The sequence below is a fragment of the Bacillus rossius genome, chromosome 1 (assembly GCF_032445375.1).
Source record: "Bacillus rossius redtenbacheri isolate Brsri chromosome 1, Brsri_v3, whole genome shotgun sequence".
Taxonomy (NCBI): domain Eukaryota; kingdom Metazoa; phylum Arthropoda; class Insecta; order Phasmatodea; family Bacillidae; genus Bacillus; species Bacillus rossius.
In genome coordinates, this window is record NC_086330.1 from 166346377 (window position 1) to 166367241 (window position 20865).

Genomic DNA, 20865 nt, shown 5'->3' on the forward strand with positions numbered 1-20865 from the left:
TTAAAATAACATTACCTAAAGAATGGTAATTAGAAAATTACCATTAATCATTAGACACCATTAAAATAGAATCAGAAACAATAAACAGGTTATGTTCCTTTCACAATTCCAGCACACTTTGATTAAAGTCCAGAAAGAAAAATTTCTGGTGTTCCGATCTTTTCAATGTCGTGATTTAATGTTATTCTGGAGATATAGAAATCTAAAAGACTGGAGGTTTGATGATTGCTGGCCGAAGTTGGGTTGCTAACGAGGCGTCAGTGTGCCTTAGTCGTCCTGATTGCTGGAGGAAGGACTCGAACGAGGTGTGGTCATGTCCTCATCCGGCCTTTGGACCCTGTCTGTGAAAAAGTTCGAAACAAACATGTTCAGATCTGGTTCACAGACAGTTATCAAAATGGGCAGAAAATGCCTCATAACCAAGATGATTGGGGAAATAAAGTTTATCAAAAAACCCACCATACAGGGAGATAGTTTCTAGCGTCAGCCAGGGTGCGGAGCTCACGAACACGCGGTTGGTGCGGACGTTTCCATGATTCAAAGATAGAAAATATTATAAAGTATTATTACCGAAGCATGACTACTTCTACGAGGTATGCCAACTGACTAATTACTAATTACTTAATTAGTAGGCAGCACATCCCTTGCCTAGCTGATTATATCTTTAAACAACGACCGGAGTGAAGTCTTGATGTGCGGCTCGCCGATGGTCTGCTGTCGCGGCGCCAAGTAATTTTTGGGGCGGCAGCGACTCGTAATTAAAAGACGACGTCAATCAAACGGAGAGGGGAGGCTTCGGCTTCTGGACTGAAAGGTTCCGAAGATTTCCGTGGAAGTGTTCGAGAAAATACTAACTTCGATATCTCGAAGTTGGTGGTACTGGCTGATGTCAGCGCGACCTACTGAGGGGTGTCCGAACCAATGAAAGATCGACTCATACGTGGCGACTTCTAACGCATTGGGCTTATGGAGGGGACAAGTGCAGCTCTCTGGTGGCTTGGAAATGAACTACCGGGCACTGTTTGTTTCGTGAGGCGCCAGGGGGTAGATGTTTAGCGGGAATTCAAACACTCAGGGGAAATAACTCGCAACTCTTTCACGAGAGGGCAGAGGCGATACAATAGGAGACTGGAGTCGTTGCCTCGAGACCGGCTGGGGTTGACGACCGAAAGTTGAACTGGCCCTGGTTCCCAGGAAAGGCTGTAGGGAGGTGGTGGGGTTGAACTGCGCTGCTGTCGGAAATTAAGCCAGCGATGTGCCAAGGGCTCGAGCAAAATTGCCCGTGCTCGTGACTGAAATCGCTCGCGTAAGGCTGGCTCTCAGAACCTATCTGCTCTGATAGCTTGCAGGACATAGAACTTCTTGTCACGGCTCGGAGGGGAATTACACGCGACGTACGTGCGCCCAAGCGGGGATACGACGATATCATAATGCTGGGTCATTAAATGGTAGGCAAAATCATATTAATGCTGGGAATGATTGGGGAGACAAGTCTGAAAAAGATTAAACAGGAGTGAAAGGAGGCGGAAAATGTTTAAGTTCTTGCAGCAAAAAAAAAAAAATTACTGTTGAAACAATTATTCAAAAATTAAAATATATAGTTGTGCCAAAAATACTAATTGGTGGCACAGCTCCATACTCTCATCATTCTCGGGTGAAAGCCGCACCACATGTTCGTTGTCTGCTCACTTGAATTATGTCTAAACTGGATTTCCTTTAATCTGATACTGCTTTGGTTAATTGTTTACCATTGGTTCAGGATCCTCTACAATAACTGTCGGCCAATTACAGCAGCAGTCAAAATGTATAGGTCCTTGGATTTTCGCCATTTGTATAATAAAACTGCAAAATATATTGTAGTTTCTACCCTGTAAAAAGTTCTCGTTAAATTACAGTTAACAAGTTTAGTAATTTTCACTTTTTTTCGTGTAATTTTAAAAAAGTTGTTCATTAGGTGAAACTATATACAAGTATTTATAGAAAACAAAATTGTGCTGCAGGTTTAGGATGTAAATAATGGAATGTTAAACCTTTATTTGAATAACGGAAATTTTAACCTACACATGTAAAAGTGAAATTACACATACAACAAGCATTAAACGAAGCTCTGTATTTAACTTTTGTCCGTACATTGTAGTTGTATGGACACACTTAATTGCATTATAAAAGTGCATAATATTTTGTCACAGTAAATTTACAATTTCTAAGAAACTGCAAAAATAATATTAAACCATCACATGTAGGGGTAAAAATACACCTTTATCGTGAAGATACAGCTGCTAAGCATATCGGTATAAACTTTTTTAAAATTACAGTAAATTTAAGGACTTTACAAGAAATAATTCACCTAAAATAAACGAAAAGTGCTTCGTTTTTTTCACATAACTGTGCCTTTGTAGAAACCACACCATATTTTAACTTCGGATTTCTGTATTTCTGTGTTTTCGTACCATGTGCGTCTCTGCCTGAGGACGGGAGCAGATAGCAGTTCCCGAAACGTCGCTTGTTTCTGTTTTGGAAAACTATTGTATTTGTTTCGTCTTTTCGTTTTGTCGTGTTTTTGTCTCGTTTCAACTGTTGTGCTAAATTTTTTTGGGTTCAATACTTTTGTGCTGTAATCATTTTTGTTTTTTTTTTTCGTTCTCTTAGTCCATTTTTCTTTGTTTTTCTTTTTTTGTTGACCATATTACTGTTATGGTATATTATGTGGTGTTTATATCCTGTTGACAACAGCAATTGTTTGCTTAATTTGTATTTTTGTCTTTTGGTTTTTTTGTAGTTTTCTTCTTTAGACATATATGTGCTTAGCAATGCTGTATGTCCAAAAGCTTACACCAAGTCATGCACTCCCATTGCAAAAATATTTTAAAGATAATATTTCGATATAAACAGGGTAAGCGCAAGTGTGGAAGAAGTAAGAGTGGTTTTGTGAGAGTCCTAACCTGTTTTTGAATGATTTTCTTCCACAAACAGAGCATCCCACGGTGTAAACCAGACACTCAAGTTTCGGTATTTTGATTCCCGTATAAGAAGCTAAATACAATTTTATTAATATTTTACCTTTATTGTCACGTGTATTAAAATTTTTTCTGTTGAGTTTTAATAATTATTTAAATTTAAGATTAATCTAGAACTTTTATGTCATTAGTGCTGCCAAACGATTGCATGCCTTAGAAAAAATGACACTATACATTATAAAATGTAACTTTAACAGAAACTGTTCCTCACAGAAACTATTGTTCGCATTAAACTTCAGTTTGGTAAGTGAAATTATAAGAAAACTGCGATACTAAAATTTCACTAACTGTATAGTTAAATTTAATCGCTATATTCTCATTAGTTTTACACTAACTACTGAAACACATGTAGGATATAATGAAGCAATCGTGCAATACATACCATCCGAAATGTGTGTTTGTAGTGAGAGGTTCCGGTATATGCCGCCAGAACGTTTTCTGTCACCGGAGATTAACGAAAACCGTTACGTTCGTACTCACGTAGCTGCTTCCTGCAGTAATCACCGAAACCTTGGTTATTAACAGTGCCTTATATTGCAAAAGTGTTTTCATAATCAGTGCGCAAAACGTTACGACCGTTGCAGGTGGCGCCTGGTTTTAGGTCTTCCCTCGAACTTTTCGCTCTCCGTACTCTGTCTTTGAGCTTACACTTCACATGATCACGCACTGCAGCATTCTGCTTTCCTTATATATATACACACACATATATATATATAATTTTTCAAAATACATATATATATTAATAGCTTCTATAAATGTATATTATAGATTATGGTAAAATTCACAGTAATTTTCTCTAAAGAAATCAATATTAAATTGCAAAGTTTTTACAGTAGAGAGTAAATGGCGGTCCTAGGACAGGCGCCAGGCGGTAGAGCCGTGGACCAGACCGCTATCTTGGATTGTGACGTCACGACGGCTATATTAGATAACCTTGACCTTGATCTTTGACCTTGACCTTCAAAATTTGCCAAAATTTGGCCAAAATTTTCCAAAATCACCAGTTTTTTGGAAACAAATTTAAACCCAAAAGTCTCGAAAAATTTCATAATTCAAAAATTAGGATTTAGATAAAGCTCAAAGACGTAAGTGCGTTTTGTAAATAGTTTTTATTAAAATTTTATTAATTTTTTTATAATTTTTAATATTATTTCATTAAAATCGGATAGTAAATTAAGATTTTTAAGATGGCGCCCGCAACGTGAAATGCAACGGTGACGTCATAATTCCCAATGGTTGCCATTGCATCCTAATTTTCAAGGTCATGACCTTAGAGTGGCTAGCTCTTAGGAATTAGAAGCCGCTTTCAAGATTTTGTGTTCTTTCTAAGGAAAAAAGACTTTTGAGGTTTTTCTAAATGATAATTTTTGAATTATCAAATTTTTTGATATTTTTTGGCGTAATTTAAAAAAATGGAAATTTAGATAATTTTGGCATTTTTTGGACACATTTTGACAAATTATGGCCAATTTTTAAGGTCAAGGTCAAAGGTCAAGGTAATTCAAGATGGACGTAGTGACGTCACAATCCAAGATGGCGTTCGGCTCCACGACTCCACTGCCTGTCGCCTGTCTTCGGACCGCCATTTACACACTACTTTTTACATAGGACAATGTTAACTGCAACTAATTAACAAAAATTTCCTGTGTTTGTTAAAGTATTTCAAAAGCTTTCATAAAACTGATTTTAAAATTACTCTTTATAATAAAAACAGTTCAACCCAATACAGTGTATTAAGTTTTATTACTGTTTCAGTTAATAAATAACGGTTTATTTGCTGATATTATTTACTATTGAATCTCTGTCATGACTATGAATAATCAACATTCGTGTTATTACTTGACAAGCCAAACTGGCTAACGTTACATATTTTAATGACTTTAATGATTCTATCACGGATAATATGGCACGGAACACGGTGTGAAGCAGTAGGGACCGATAGCAGAATTATGAATATACCTAACATCACCGCTATGAGTGGGGTCAATACCTCTCATTCAATCGTAACGTATCTTACAAAGAATCCATCCTTGTGCCTAGCGCCGTGTTAAAAATTTCTTTAACAAACTGGTTTTTACCATGCCAAATTATAATTTAGTTATGTAAATATGTTAATCAAGTTATACATGTGATTTTGAAAATGAAAACAAAACGAAAACTATAATTATTTTTAGAAAAATGTTAACCAAAGTAATATATGATTGTTTATGAGTTGTAAAATATTTTTGAAACTCATAACATTGTTTTGAAACGTATAAAGTCTATTACTTATGCTTAAAAATTTTGTGACATAGAATTTGATTGCCAATTAAGTTAGATCATCTGTACTTATAAGTAAAGCCATAAATATAAAAAAAAAATTTTCTCGCAAATAAACACCAAACTCCTACACATATCTAAGGTTTTTAGTATGATGTTTGGCCTGAATTAATATCATAGACTTTAAATCTTTTGAACAGGTTTGTAGATCATAAATGCGTGCGTCAAAATAAGTTTTTGAAGTGAAAACATCTATAGAAAGGTTTGTATAGGGAGTAAATTGATGTAAGTTTTTCATCGACATGGTCCCGTGACGTGTTAATTTTTATATTTAGAGGATAATACTTATTAATTCTATTTTTAAATATACAAGTTTTTAACGTTATTGTATGGTGCATATTGCGAGTATTGGATATTTTTTAGTAGGTAGTTAAGTTGAGATTATGTTTTTTTTTGTTTATTTATTTACGATTTGAATTTCTTCGAATGTCAGGTTGATTTATTAGAGATAATGTTGATTATTTTTAGATTTAAGATAATAATTTTTTATTCTTTCAATGAAAGAACTTCATTTTTTCTTCCAGTTTTAAAGTTATTATTGGTAGGGGCAAAAGTGATGGGTTCGCGTCACCGAAATGCTAGTGATATAATACCAAAATCATTTTCTTGCGTGCATTTCACGTAGACATGATTTAATATTACACATTAAAAAAACAAAATTTAAGTTTTCACTTCTTTCGACAGTCCCCATGACTCACTTTTTTTTTATTGAAACATATAAGTAAGGCCATTTGTAAATCTGTTTCACGTAACTTGTCACAAATGTACCATTTTGTTAAAATTAGTACAAAAAGTATACATATTCATCTGCCAATTTTTTTAGGTCGAAAGTATTAGTAAACAACTTCATGTGTTTGCTAGTGTTCCTAAACAAACTACATGGGAAATTTATGGGAAATGTGTATAATGTTACAAGACACAGAATTTACTTAATCTTTAAGTTTTCTTTGTTCGTGAGTTGAAACCGGAAATCCTGCGATTTGACTTTAGACATAGCCATGCCAGAGGTTGACAGCAAACCACTAGCCCAGGTTTCGCCAAGCGATTGACACGGTGAAGTGGCCGCAGGCACCCAGGTACCCTTCATACTTTCCTGTTACTGCATGTAAAAATTAATACTGAGTTCTACAAAACGTAACCCTATATCCAAAATAATGTATTATCGAAAATTCTGTATCGGCTACTCTTTTGGAAGTCGCACTCTTTCGGTTCCACAAAGAATAAAAAAAAATTGAGCTGTAAATTCCATGTGTCAATCACGGACCCCCGTTGTCTACATTCGCTGGCGCTAGGTTGGCAGCCAATGTGGCGATGGATGGTCGCGTCCCGCTTCGAGAAGCACGTCATTCCCTCGCGCGGAAATCGGTCATCACCGCTTTGCGAAGAAAGGGTTTGTTGTGATGTGGAGCAGGGGGGATTTGACACCCTAGAAAACGCCTGGCCCGCCGCTGATAGCGAGCGTGGACAAGCCCCACACGAAAAACAAATAACGAATTTCAACCCTTCCCCTCTTTTCCACTCTCTCTCTCTCTCTCCTCTTATCCCTACCCTCTCCCTGAATTCACATCCGATACTCCCTCTATCGCGAAATAATTTATTCCGCGGCTGATTCAGGCTCTTTTCCCCCCTCTCCTACCCCACAGCAGGGAAACCTTTTGCACACCCACATTTCCAGCTCGCACGTTCGAAACAACCCTTTTGCCTTCTCTTTCATCCACCTCCTGCCTTCCGCCCCCACTCACCATTTGCTAACCAATGCCCTCCCACGCAAACAAACACACACGCACGCATCGGGCATTGACCAAACCTCTCGCCCCGTTATCCCCACTCCCTCCCCGCAAACCGCTCCTGTGGCAGCGATATCGAAAACCGATTATTTAATGCATCAGCCCGTTGTGGCCGAAGGAGAGGTGTGCGTCGATTGTCGGGCGTCGGGACGCATGTTTGCGCACAAACAAGGGCGTAGACTCGCTGTGTGCACCCTCCTGCTCGTCTGCGCTTCGATCTGTCCGTCGTGACGGATCGACTGTCGGGGTTGCCCTGGTGGGACCTCCCTGCCCAGCCCTTATCTGGGCCTCTCAAAGGACTGCGTCGCTGCTTTTTGTGCTCGAGGGGGGGGGGGCGGTGCTTCACCCTCCAGCAGCCCTCTGGGCGCGTGCGCGCTCTGGTCTCCTCGGGGACTATCTGCCGCTGCGCTTTGTGCTCCGCGGGCAATACACAGTCGGTAAACACAGCGACGCGCGATCTTATTCCCCCCACTCCCGCCTCCCGCAAAACCAACCTCACAGTTACTCACTCCATTGTTATGCCAGACGGCGTGCGGTGACGTGACTTCGAATGAGACTAAGGGCGTACACAGGGGTCAGTGGGGTACTCCCCTCCCCACCATTCTTTCCCCAAACCATTCTGAAGTAAAGAATTAATAAAACTGGGAGCAAGACGCTGTAACTAGGAACAGTTTATAATTAGTGCTCACAACCAACTTTTTAAGACAAAAATTGTGCTTTATCCCAACTTATAATGTCATTAATGCCAAAGTCTGTTTGTCTGATTTTCCTCATTTCACGCAGCAACGGAGCAACGTACCGACACAATTTATTTTTGCATGTAGTTTGCTAGTTTATGGGCCGAAGAGCGACATAAACTACACATAATTATGAAATTCCATTCTTGAGGGAGTGAAAAAGGAATAAATTCAGATTTATAGTGGAAAATCAAAGGTGGTAGGTCATAGAGACACAAAACGTGAATTTGTATTATTTTTCTATGTCTGCCACACGGCGGGTCTGGCAACTTCGTATCCTTCTCCTTGGAGAAACCCAACCGCTTAATGGAGCTTGCGGCTGCTAGCAAACAAAACGTGGTAATAACAGATTAATTTAGAACTTCGTCAATAGATGGCGTTGCCTTGAATTGGTAACGCTGTATCGTTTGGTGCGTCCGTCACTATGTAAGGTTTACCTGCCTTCCCACAAAATTGAGCTGAATATTGGCGTTCTGGTTATGCTGATACACAGATGCACACAGACTGTGCAATCAATGGAAATTTAAAATCAATACTTCCCGTTTTTAAAGTGTATGTCATACATACTTGCAACTCGTTATGATGTTCCTTATATAATGGTGTTTTTATCCCGGGCAACGCCGTGTGATTCAGGTAGTATTTATTGTATGATGTAGGTATATATTTTTTATCATTATTCGATTTTAGTTATTCCACGGCGCTATTTAACTTCTAAATCCATAAAATAAGTTGAGTTTTGAAAAGTTCCCCCCCCCTGTGCATGTTTAATTGTTTTAAGAGTTATACGTAAGCCCTTGAAAGAGACACTAAACGTCGTTACGTGTTCTTTTGTGTTTTCTAGACGATCGTCGTTTTATACACGTGGTATTTGCTTTAGTAGTGTCTAAAAGCGGGCACTGCTGGCAGTTATTAATGTTCTTTTACGCATGGAAGCACGCAGTAAATAAGAGCTAAAATAGTTAGAGAATATATTTATCTCACTGTCACCTCTCCACGCAGCACACATAGTTTCTGCGTGATGATATTTCCCACTATATACATATCTGTATTTCACTGGAAAAACAAATGTCATCACTTAAGCAGAAATAAGTTTTGATTGCATGATATCTAAACACACACAAACTTTGTAAGTTTATAAAGCTCTTTTTTAAAGTGAGCCAAAAATATCGTGCATAATATTCTGCAAAATTTTATGTTCACTGTAGAATATTTTTTGATTAAATTTGAAAAATGCTTTTAAAACTAACAGAATTTTCTGCAATTTCATAAATTGCTTTACTGTAATATGATTTCACACTAGAAAATATTCACTGGAAATATTACCAAACCGATAAATTGGGTAAAAAACATATTTGTTTGCCAAATAGGAGTGGTCCTTAACTGGTCCATTGATTCGGGGCTATGCACCACATTTAAAAATATTATAGTTGGCTCCAAATCCCTTATTACTTCCTGAGTTCTTATAAAATTTACTGATGTGTTCTTAAGAACGTTGGTTGCTATCGAGCACTCTTCGAAGATGCAGAGAGTTGTGTGGGTGGTTTAGGAAACTCCTAGCCGTTTTAAAATAAATCTCTAACAAATAATCACGGCAGCAACGTACGCAACCAATTTAGATAGTACAAATTTTCATTAACTGCAGTTTTATGTTTGAAAGTGATTAGAACCCTAATTAGACAAAATACTACCCAAGTGGTAGCTCTTAGCCTCACCAACAGTCCATGAACCAATCATAATAAACTTTTAGAAAAAAAATATGTCTCTCCAAAAATATTTTTCTTTACTAAAAGCACTTTTAAAATACATCAAAATATTTTTCATCGAATCTATTTTTGTAAATATATTTTTTCAAGGATAAGTTTCTTTTACTTAAAAAAAATATATTGAGAGATTTTTTTATATTTATTGATTAATATTACACACCCAAAACATTTTGAACTTCTTTTGCGAACATGCTGGAATGCTTTTAATGTTTTTTTATTATTTTTAATGTTACATTTTTGATTTTTAAATTGCTCTCAATTTACTTAATGCTAAAAGTATATTATTTGTATATATAGTTACATCTGTTCATGATGTACATATCTCTATTTAACCTTATATGGCTTTAAAATATCACAGGGAAAAAGTTTAATGATTTTCGTCACACTCAGACTGCAATACAATAATTATAAAAGTCATTTTAGAGTATGAATGATAAATTACACACACAAAAATAAGTAATATGACCTATAGGAAAATATTTGACAGACTTTAAACGTGTAATATCTTGAACGACAATATGGCTGCACTTATAGCCTATAAATTACATCACATGACTTTAAAATAGATTTTGATAAAAATTAAACACTTTTTCAAGCCATATTTTATTCATGCAATTATCTTAAACTGGATTATCTTAAATCGTTCTTTTACCGCTTAATTTTAATAGCAATAGCTCGGAAATATTTATAAGTAAGGTATTTTGCTGTACTATCAACGAATTGGATTAAAAGAGATCTAAACAGATAAAATTTATCCATGGAAAAATAATAGCAATGAACATTATAAATCATTGTAACGTCGTAAATATTTGTCAGTAAATTAAATATGCGAATTAATAATACCTTAAAATATATATGTTCATTAAAAATCTTGGACTAATGCAGATAAAATTCCAGAACATAAATCGTAGTAAAGAAACGAAAATCACTTTAATTACTGAGGACATAAAATAAAAATAAAAACCTATTTAGATAATAGATGAGCTAATTCAAAATTTTAAGGAAGTTGCGTGGTCTAAGATCTGCCTAATCTTTAAGTGAGACACAGTACCAAGTAACAATAAAACATATTAAAAGGATTATAATTAATTTAATTTATTTTAATTTTGAATAATATTTATGAAAATATTGAGCATTATTTAAATAACTATGTGTTTAACGTATTTTCAACTTTGTAATATAAACAAAGATATATTATTTTAAAGTAAATCGTAATTATACTTGAAAACAGCTGGTGTAATTTTTTATTTCTCTCAAACGCTTAATTTTTTTTATTATTACATGTTTTATGATTAAACACAACACATATAATTCAATATGACATTGGTTGTTAGTTGCGTAAATAAATAATGGAAAATGCTGATTTTTAATAGAATAAATTTAAAAACAAACATTTCAATAATACACAAGTTGTGTCATCCATTTTAATAATTTAAGGTATGTTACTTAGAGTTTAACAGCATTAATTTCTACATAATTTGTTTTGTATAATACTATCTTAATTGAATTTGCGCGTAAAGCAATAAACAATTTTACTTTCTTAATGTAAAAAATTTCCCAAATAGTAAATCATGAAATCGCACATTTCAGTTATGAAAAAAAATACGTTACATGATTATTTTTTATAATATCTTTTAGTGAAAAAAAAATAAACTTTTTTCTTTATTTTAAAGCTCTTTTATCTTTGGTATAAGCTAGATGTAGGTTTATATTCATCTATTTTCTGATAAATAAAAATTAAATTCATTTCTTTCATTCAAAAGTTTAGCATTTACTTTAAATGGAACTTGAAGAGAGCTTTAGAGCAGTTTTGTAAACTATCGCAATGACAGCAAACGTTGCTTCTGCTCGACCCGCACTGCGCAGTCTGGTATACTGGCCGCCGTGACAGCCGCTGGCGCGTGGCGCTGCACTCGACCGCACTCCGCGGTGTTGCCTCTCCGGCGGCTCGCGGAGTGGTCGTGGTGCTCAGTTTCTGGAGCGTGTTGCGAGAGTTGCGCAGTCGTGTACAAGACCAGCAAGCTAAACCCTGTACACACGGGCTTCTTTCTTCCCCCGAAAGCCAGCGTAAAACCTCAGCGCTAATTATAATTAAAAAAAACATTCATATAGTCCACACAGAATATTTAGTTTAACATTAAAAATTATTTTATATATTCTAATATATACTGAAATATGCTCAAATCAATTAACGTTTTAAAAAATTATTTTTACTATTATATTATTTAATTTCGATTTGATTACACTATATTTGTACAAAGAAGATAAGGAGACGGGCCTGCGGTATCCTGGAAATCGCATAATCTTTCCAATGGTACACATCCTTTAAAATGTAAGAAAACTTCAGATTCTTAATAGAAACAAATACAAGTTAAATTTTTACTTACAAAAATTTTAAATTAAGAAGGAACATTAAATATAACTTTTTTCTAAAAACAATATTTCTTATGTCAAAATTGCCTTACTATTTATTAATTACCATGGAATACGCATGCGCTTAATTTTATTACCGTATGCCCCCACAATTACCTAACATGTGGCAACACTGCAGCGGTCTTATACATGAGAGGAATCCTGCAGTTCACACTGGTGACACGCCGCGGATAAGTCCGAAGTTGTTCGAAGTTCTCCTAAGTTTACTGAAGTTCACCGCTTTCTCGAGCAACTTGGGGATGATCGTATTGTTGAACAAAACTGCGCAAATTAAAATTGCCTAAGGCAATTTTCATTTCAAATATTAATTATAACTTTGTTCAAAATTATGAATTATGATCTGAAAATTGCAGCAGGTACCTATTTCTTTTATGCGACAGTTTCTGATTTTATTGAAGCAAACTGTTTGCAAACACAGTAGGGCGCTCACGTTACTATGCAGACGAACATTTTAATGTTCAATTAACTGTTTTTTTTAAAAGCTTTTCGAGTATCATTAAATGTTTTCGTTAAAAAATTTTAATAAATAGCGTGTAACTAGAGAAAACCACATCGTCTGCTTTTATTTTTCTACCAATACACGGAAAAAATTCTATGTTTAGAAAATATATTTTTGGAAACTATTTGCCAAAAATATTTTTCGCAATACTCTAACAACGGAATTATAAATTTGTACAACGCATAGCTATGGTATGAAATAATTTTTTTCCAGATAATACTGAGTACTTCTTACAAAAATTTAAGCATTTTTTTAAACCACGATAAAGATAATTAAACATTCAACAGTTTTTTTTGTTGTATCATGCTTATTATGAAAAACTATTCAGGAAACGGTTTACAAATTTCTTAAACTATTAGACATACTGGAACAACTCAGAGCGTGAAAGCCCACGCAAGAATATGAACACCGTATTACTACGAACAATATTTTGTAGTGATACATTCTTTTATGAAAGTATAAAATGTAAGATATATATAAAATTTTACATGAAAATTTGTGCTCAATTTACAAACAGAAATTTCAATTCGGGAAAAGAGTAAACGTAAAGAAAAAGTAACCGAAGTTGCACGAAGGATCAGAAGCTGGAGAGGGAGCAAAATAGTTTGTTCTGTTGTAGCGCGAAGCGTGGCACTACGAGCGTGTGCGTGTGTCCGCAGACAAGCGCTGGGTCGGCTGGCTGAACGACACGAGGGGCGGCCAGCCCTTGGAGATCGTGTTCGAGTTCGACGGCCCGCGGGAGTTCGCCGCGGCGCACGTGCACACCAACAACATGTTCACCAAGGGCGCCCAGGTGAGGAGCGCTCCTCTGAGCTGTGCCGCGGGCAGGCGATATTCCAGCGTTACGGGAATTCCGATCTCATGAGGGGAATAGTCAGGCACGTCGTGGAGGAGGAGAGTGCGTCAGCGGCGACGCCACTCCAACGCATGCGCTAGCGGTCGATTGGTGGAGCATGTTATATGGTAGTTGTAACGGCCGTATGGGGAGACGGCTGGGGTGATGTAGAAATGACTGCAGCAGCGATGATACGGAATTCTCGTAATGCTGCTGTGTTTGTCCACTCCTAAAGATTGAAGCTACCATATTTATTTTATTTTATTTAAAGTTTATACAAATTATTTATTTGTGTGTAAAAGAATAATTGGTTTATGAAATTAACTTTAAAAGTATCATTAATTTTATATGAATAGGGCGATAGAAAGAGTAAATAATATATCAGTATTTATATCAAATACGCAAGAAGTTTCACTTCTGTCGTGCTGGACTCCACGCACACACTGATTTTATTTACTTGAATATCGCACTGTTTGAGCACAGGAGGGAAGCTCAACTGAGTTATTTGTATTGAAAGTTACCTGCGTTTACATCGTCAAATATAAAAAAAAACTACAATTTTTGCGTAGTATTCATATTTCGATGTATTAAACAATTAAATAACTCCAAATAAATATTTTTATTTAACCTCGATGTTTGTTCTGAAATTTTTGTATTACTACAATTAATATGTGGTGTCGATATTATATGTTGACGGGAAATATTTTGGTTTTGTCAGTTTAAAAAAAAAAAGGGGGGGGGGGGCGTAGATGAGCTCCTGCCCTGGGTGGTAACTAGTGTAGTAACGTCCCTGTTCCCAATGTTCAGAGACCGGAAAAATACAAGCATTCAATTCATTATAATTATACCTAAGCACGGATTCTGCTATTGTTTCACTGTAAATATGAATGAGTCAAGGTCAATTAGAAACCCCCAATTAAAGAACTATCGAATCGGAAGTTCAGACGCCTCACTAGTCAGCAGCCAACGAACATGAGACTTTTTTTCCCAATGCATTCAAAGGATATTGGATTTTTTCCATGAGGTCACTGACCCTGCGAATTTTTCAAGTCTCTACTAATATTAGTTAAATTTGTAAAGACTTTTAATATATTGGTTATGGTGTACATTGTAGTTGATTTACCTCATATTTTACTGTTACTATATTTATTTTATTAATAACTTTTAAAATATAATATTGTTGAAAAGTAAATAAGTTTATTATAACTAGTTCGAATGCAAACTATTTAACTTTAAGTTAAAAAATGATGAAGTGTTTAATTAAATGGGTAACTGAGCCTGATGTCAGACCTTAACCCAAAGCTAAAAATTAAGAAAATGAAGTGGTATGAGTGAAACTTCACAGATAGAGAGATGGAAACATTTTTGTGTACCTACACACATATTTGAAAAACATGTAAAAGCGGACAAGCAAGTGTACAAGATAGCGTGCAATTATCCGAGTGCGGAAGTATACGAGTGAGAAAGTATGAGTGTGCTCCATTACACACTTGCAATCGAGTTCTCTTGCTGCTGCTGCCATTTGTGTGTTATCGACAAATTATTTGGCTGGCTGTAATAGCATAAGGAGGGTGACTCTGAATTCGACGAATAAATTGAGCTCGAGGTTTATCACGACAAAATAACTTGAAAAATCTATACGACTTATGGACGTAAGTGCTTCTCAAGGCTGGTATGCGCCTTTACATTTGAAGCTAAACTACATTTTCATCGCGAGTAAAAGCAAAAGTGTTTAAGATGGAACACTGAGCGCCTGAAATGTTTTTATTCCAATGAAACTATACAACCAACGCTAATTTTGTGGCTATAGAAAAATTAATACATTGAAGTAATTGGATGTAGTAATACGATACAATAGAATGTGAAAAAATTAGGTGTGGCTCCCAGTTATTTCAATAAAGTATTTTTTTATTATCTCGAGATTCGCGGTGGTTGTAAAATTCGATTAAATTAAACATAATCCGGGATTTAAGTGATCCATTTAAATTAATTATTCTTTTTATCATAACGTTGTTGAACCTCAACTACAAATATGCCTGACTTGGTGAGCACTTTAGAATTTAAGTCATGGAGAGGTTTTCAACCTATTTTATTGTGATGAACCTGCAACTGAAGGTTTGAAATCAAACTCACCCTGCAGGGATTCGTCTTGAATAAAGTATGTGCATAACGGTAGTTCAAACTGTAGATGCACATTTATAACCAATATGTCGGTCAAAAAACAGGCAAAGAGTCTTATAGCGGTCTTCACTCTCTGCTATATTCGCTGTTCTTCCTCCGAACCCTTCTCCCATCGACCGCCCAGTCCCGAGAGTTATTCTTTGGTTTTCCGCTTCGGTTAGATGAGTCATCGCCTCCACACACCCTACTGGCTGCAAACAAATTTCACTGAAGCACACAGTTTTGTGGGAGCAATATTATTGTTTTCAACGTAGACGCCACCAAACATTGTGTTCACAGTAAAAGATAAATTTGTAGCCTCCACAAAACACGTGACTTTTAACACTTTGATAAAATATTTTGGAAAACAATTTTCTCTAACATTTAGATAAAAAAAAGGTATAAAATAATTTTTACATTGACTGTTTTTATATTGACAATGACATTTGTCAAAATGGTCTTTAAATGAAAAGCGTTACACAATTTAATTTAAAATGGATGACTGTTTTAAACATGCAGCCAAACGCCAGAAAACTGCAGTTTGACTACCAGTGCCTCGATTACAAAGAACAATAATGAGATATTAAAATCCCTTAGCATGGGCCAATTGTTGTGTGTATAACTAAATCTTGTTTATATGGTGCTTCAATAATACATGCGTCTATTATCAATATAAGTTTATTTATATTTACAACCATAATCAGCTTCATATCTTTACATACGAATCTTTACAATTTGGGTATAACCTATATATATATATCTCTTTAAATGCTGTGCATTTACTAAGTACGAATGTTGTACATATTTGATTTACTTTTACGGCACAAGGTAATAGTAACTGCTCTTTAATGTCTTCCTTTACAACAAGAATAAGCAAAACTATGTCCGCCTATGTGTAGACCCAATGCTATATGCATATTCCCTTATGATTATACGTAACATGTTGCGGAAACGTTCCTAACGTACATAGGGATTGGTTTACAGTGTTCTCGTAAATATGTAAGCGTATATTTTACCTACACCGGCTATGCGCTAACGTCTGAGTAATAACGAAATAGCAAGCTAAATTAAATAGTGCTGGCGCACAACACGCAGTTGTAGAGAGCCGAACTAACAATATAAATTGCATACAAATAATGGATGGCCCAACACTCAGCAATCGCCGTCACTATTACCAGCATTTACTTTGCAAAATGTTATGCCGCGGATTTACGGTTTCAAGGTCTACGTAACACGAATCTAGGTTCATGATGGTCAGAACGTAATCGGGCAGCATGACGACGCTGAGTGTAGACGTAACTCGTTAGCGATAACCGGCGGACTGTCCCCTTAGACCTACTGGGCAGACAGCAACTATAGAGAGCTGAGAGCCCGCTTAAATACTCTAAAAAGAACTAAAATCACAGATGTCGCTAGTGTTGAATCTAGAGGGAAAAAAGGGGAAGGAAGAGAGGCGGTGGAGGGGGAACAAGACACCTAGAGTGGGAGTAGGGGAAATGAAAGGAGGTGGCGCTGCATCGCGACTGACGGCGACTGAGCGCAGCTACTGCTGCAATCTCCCCTCCCTTAAGACCGCGCCTATCTGATAGTCCGCCTTAGTAATTTCAACTTGCAGTAAAACCATCCTCTTCATACCAATCATCATATACGGGTAGGTCCACTCATGGACACAACTATAACACTGTTACGTCAATGTACTCATACATAGTGCGTAGACAATAAAAAATAACAAGCACAAGGAACGCTTCTTGCAGCAGGGCTCTGGCTGGTGGCAGACAGTCCTGCGTGTCCCGCTCTTGAGGCCTCAAAGAGCCGGACACTGCAATGGGCCGCCGATGGTTATGCAGCCATCCTATACGAAGTAGCGCCAGGATATGCGCCCGGTCGTCCTCTGGGAGTCTAATCACGTAGCTCGTCCTCGGCGAGCTCGCAGAGCTGAGGCGTAGACTCCTTAGGCGGTCTCGATCAGACAGGGGTCGGGGAGGGGAAGCGACGAGAAGAGCCTCTCTAGGACGTCTCCTTGCGAGGTCGGCATAGGGCCGTCGATGCAGATGCAATCAGCAGATGCAGCGGGGGGGGGGGGGGGGGGGGTAGAGGGAAGGAAGGAGAGGCGCGCCCAGCTGTAAAAAGAATGGAAGCGACAAACACCGAACACACATAAAACACGAACACTCCTACAGTGGGGACAATCAACAAATAATGAAATTATAAATCTCACACTTTATAGCCTATAATATGTTGATATATATATATAAACTAATTACAAAGAGTCTTAACTCACAAAAGGTTTTACTTGACTAACATGGCACTTTTTATATTTATTTTTAAATTTACAAGAGCGTAGCAATAATGTGTTGGTGCCAAGTATCCTATCGACCACAAAGGGTCCATCGTACAATGGTAATAATTTCGAACTAACTTGGGCAGCTAAGTTGGGTAAGCGATATGAGCGACATAAAACAAGCTCACCAACCTTATAATTAGCCACTGTTCTGTTTTTGTTATAGACCTCGGCTACTGTACTGCGTGCCCGTTTCAGATTACATTCAACAGAATTTAAAATTTTATCAAGCTGTTGGGCTGTGAGACTGGAGTCAATGGCAGGCAGGCCCCACTGATTTAGTAAAGGATGAATTAAATATCGACCCAAAAATGGAAGACATGGGGGGAAGCCAGTGGAAGAGTGATGGGCGGAATTTAAACCAACATTAATAAAGGCGATATCAGCGTCCCACATGGTCTGATCATCCCTGTAAAATGATATGAGGATGCTCTTTAAGACTTTATTTACTCGCTCCACCATATTCCCTTGGGGAAAATATGGTGAGCTAAACACGGGTTTTACCGACCACTCAAAAAGCGCATTTTTGTATATTATGGACTGGAAGTATAGAGCATTATCAGAGACTATGATATTTGGAAGTCCAAATATTTTAAAAACCTGCTCAGACAGAACCTTAACAATTGTTTCGGCTTTCATATTTCTCATTGGAGACAAAATTACGAATTTTGTAAATATATCCATAATGACCAACAAACATATGTTACCCTTTTTTGATCGTGTCAGGGGTCCATAAATGTTAATATGTATGGTATGCCAAGGGGCAACTGGCGGGTCTGCCGCATACAAGCCCACATTAGCATTACGTGGTGGTTTTGATACTTGACAATCTATGCAAGAACGTACGAATGTACGGACGTCATCGCGTAAATCCGGCCAAAATAGATATTTACAAATACGTTGATATGTTTTCTCAATGCCCAAATGACAACCTATGACCGACGAGTGAAAGTATGTAAGAACCATGGGACGTAAAACACTAGGCACAACTGCTCGTCGTAATTTACCATTTATTCCTGTATAGTACAGTATACCTTGCTCTACAATGTACGGAATTGGTTTCTTTAACTTCAACTCTTTTACAATTTCACAACACGATAGGTCTTGTTGTTGACATTGTTTTATATTAAAATAGGATTCTGGAATAAATTTGAAGGCCAGTGCGTGTTCTGTTTGTAATTGATTGTCAATGTCGTTCTGTTCAAACTCATCCGGGTTGTACATGCGGGAGAGTGAGTCAGCTATCAAATTTTCCTTACCGGGCACGTGATGTATAACAAATCTAAAACGTGAAAGACGTAAAATCCACCTACCTAATTTTCCGAGCTGGTGTGGATGATTAAATAACCAGCTCAATGCTTGGTTATCTGTGTACAGATCAAATTCACGTGAATCTAAATAGCTCTCAAATTTTTCTACGGCAAACAAACAGGCAAGAGCCTCCTTTTCGTATACACCCAGTCGGCGTTCGGATTCAGATAGGCAACGACTAGCATACGCTATAGGCCGGATTGTTTTTCCTTCTTTGTGTCCGAGTACGGCGCCCAGGGCCAAACTAGACGCATCAACCTGTACAGCAAATCTGTCTTCAAAATTAGGAAGAATAAGAATTGGGGGTGTGGTCATTGCTCTCTTTAAGTTTTGAAAAGCCTTTTCCTGATCTGGCCCCCAATTAAAAACTACATCCTTTTTACGAAGTACGTTCAGTGGGGCGCATTTTGTAGCAAAATCTTCAATAAAACGTGAATAATATCCTATCATGCCCAGAAATCGCTGTACCCCTTTTAGATTAATAGGTCGAGGAAATTGAACAACTGCAGCTATTTTTTCTGGATCAATTGTAAGTCGCCCCTGGGAAAGTTGGTAACCTAAGAATTTTACTGAGTTTTTACAAAATTCAAATTTTTCCGGATTAACTGTTAAGTGGGCTTTTCTTAAGCGTTCCAAAACCTCTTTAACATGACTTATGTGTTCTTGCAAGGATTGACTATAAATAATAATATCGTCTATGTAATTAAATACGTATTTATACTTAAGGTCGGACAAAATATGATCTAAAATTCGGCACATGGCCTGGCTACCAAAGGTGACTCCCATCGGGATCCTGTTAAACTCATAATGGCCGAATGGCGTGGAAAAGGCAGTGAATTTACGACAATCTGGATGTAATAAACATTGATGAAAACTGTTATTCAAATCTATAACAGAAAAATATTTTGCCTTTCCTAAATGTTGCAGAGCGGACTCCACAGTGGGCAGGGGATACACGTCCTGATAAGCTATTTTTTTATTCAAAGGAATATAATTATGAGCTAGCCGCCAGCTTACGCCGTCTTTCTTACGAACAAGAAAGGTAGGCGTACTAAAGTCCGAAGTCGAGGGCGCTATAACTCCTGCAGCTAACAGTTTATCCACAATATGTCGCATTGCTTGCAATTTAGGCGGAGATGCCTGATAAGGTTTACTATACACTGGCGTTTCGTCACGTAAATAGAATTTATAGGGAAGAATATCACATTTACCAATTTTCTTAGTTATGGTGTCTGCAAATTGTGACTTTAAAGATCGTAAGGTTTGTTCACGCGTAGCCTCATTCACATCGCTACCAGCTACGACAATGTTACTGCATACGTCGTAACGTAAAGGAATCTTAACGTTAGGAGCAAAGTCAAACCGTAATTCGTGGTTACCCAAATCTACAACACTACGTGACTGACCTAAAAAATCTAAACCAATAATAAACTCAGGGGAAATTCCCGCCACTATGGCAAACTTCCACGACCATGAGAAATGTTTGATTTTAAAGTGCAGTATTACAGATTGTTCAGAGGGAACACAACTCCCATTTGCCACACACAGCTTTATAGATTCACTAACAAATGATGAGGCAGAAAATAATTTAGGAAATTTGAGCTGAAGGCTCTTTACAAAATGCTCACTCATTATAGATCGTGTGGCTCCAGTATCCACCAGT

At 37.0% G+C, this 20865-nt stretch overlaps 1 protein-coding gene across 1 annotated transcript in view; it reads left to right on the top strand.

Moving 5' to 3' along the window:
* Positions 1-20865, top strand: part of LOC134527097 (discoidin domain-containing receptor 2-like) — a 745508-nt gene that overhangs the window by 468297 nt on the left and 256346 nt on the right. Inside the window, exon 6 of the mRNA XM_063359451.1 lies at positions 13215-13348. Coding sequence (XP_063215521.1) covers positions 13215-13348 — 134 coding nt within the window. The remainder of the gene's footprint in view (positions 1-13214; positions 13349-20865) is intronic.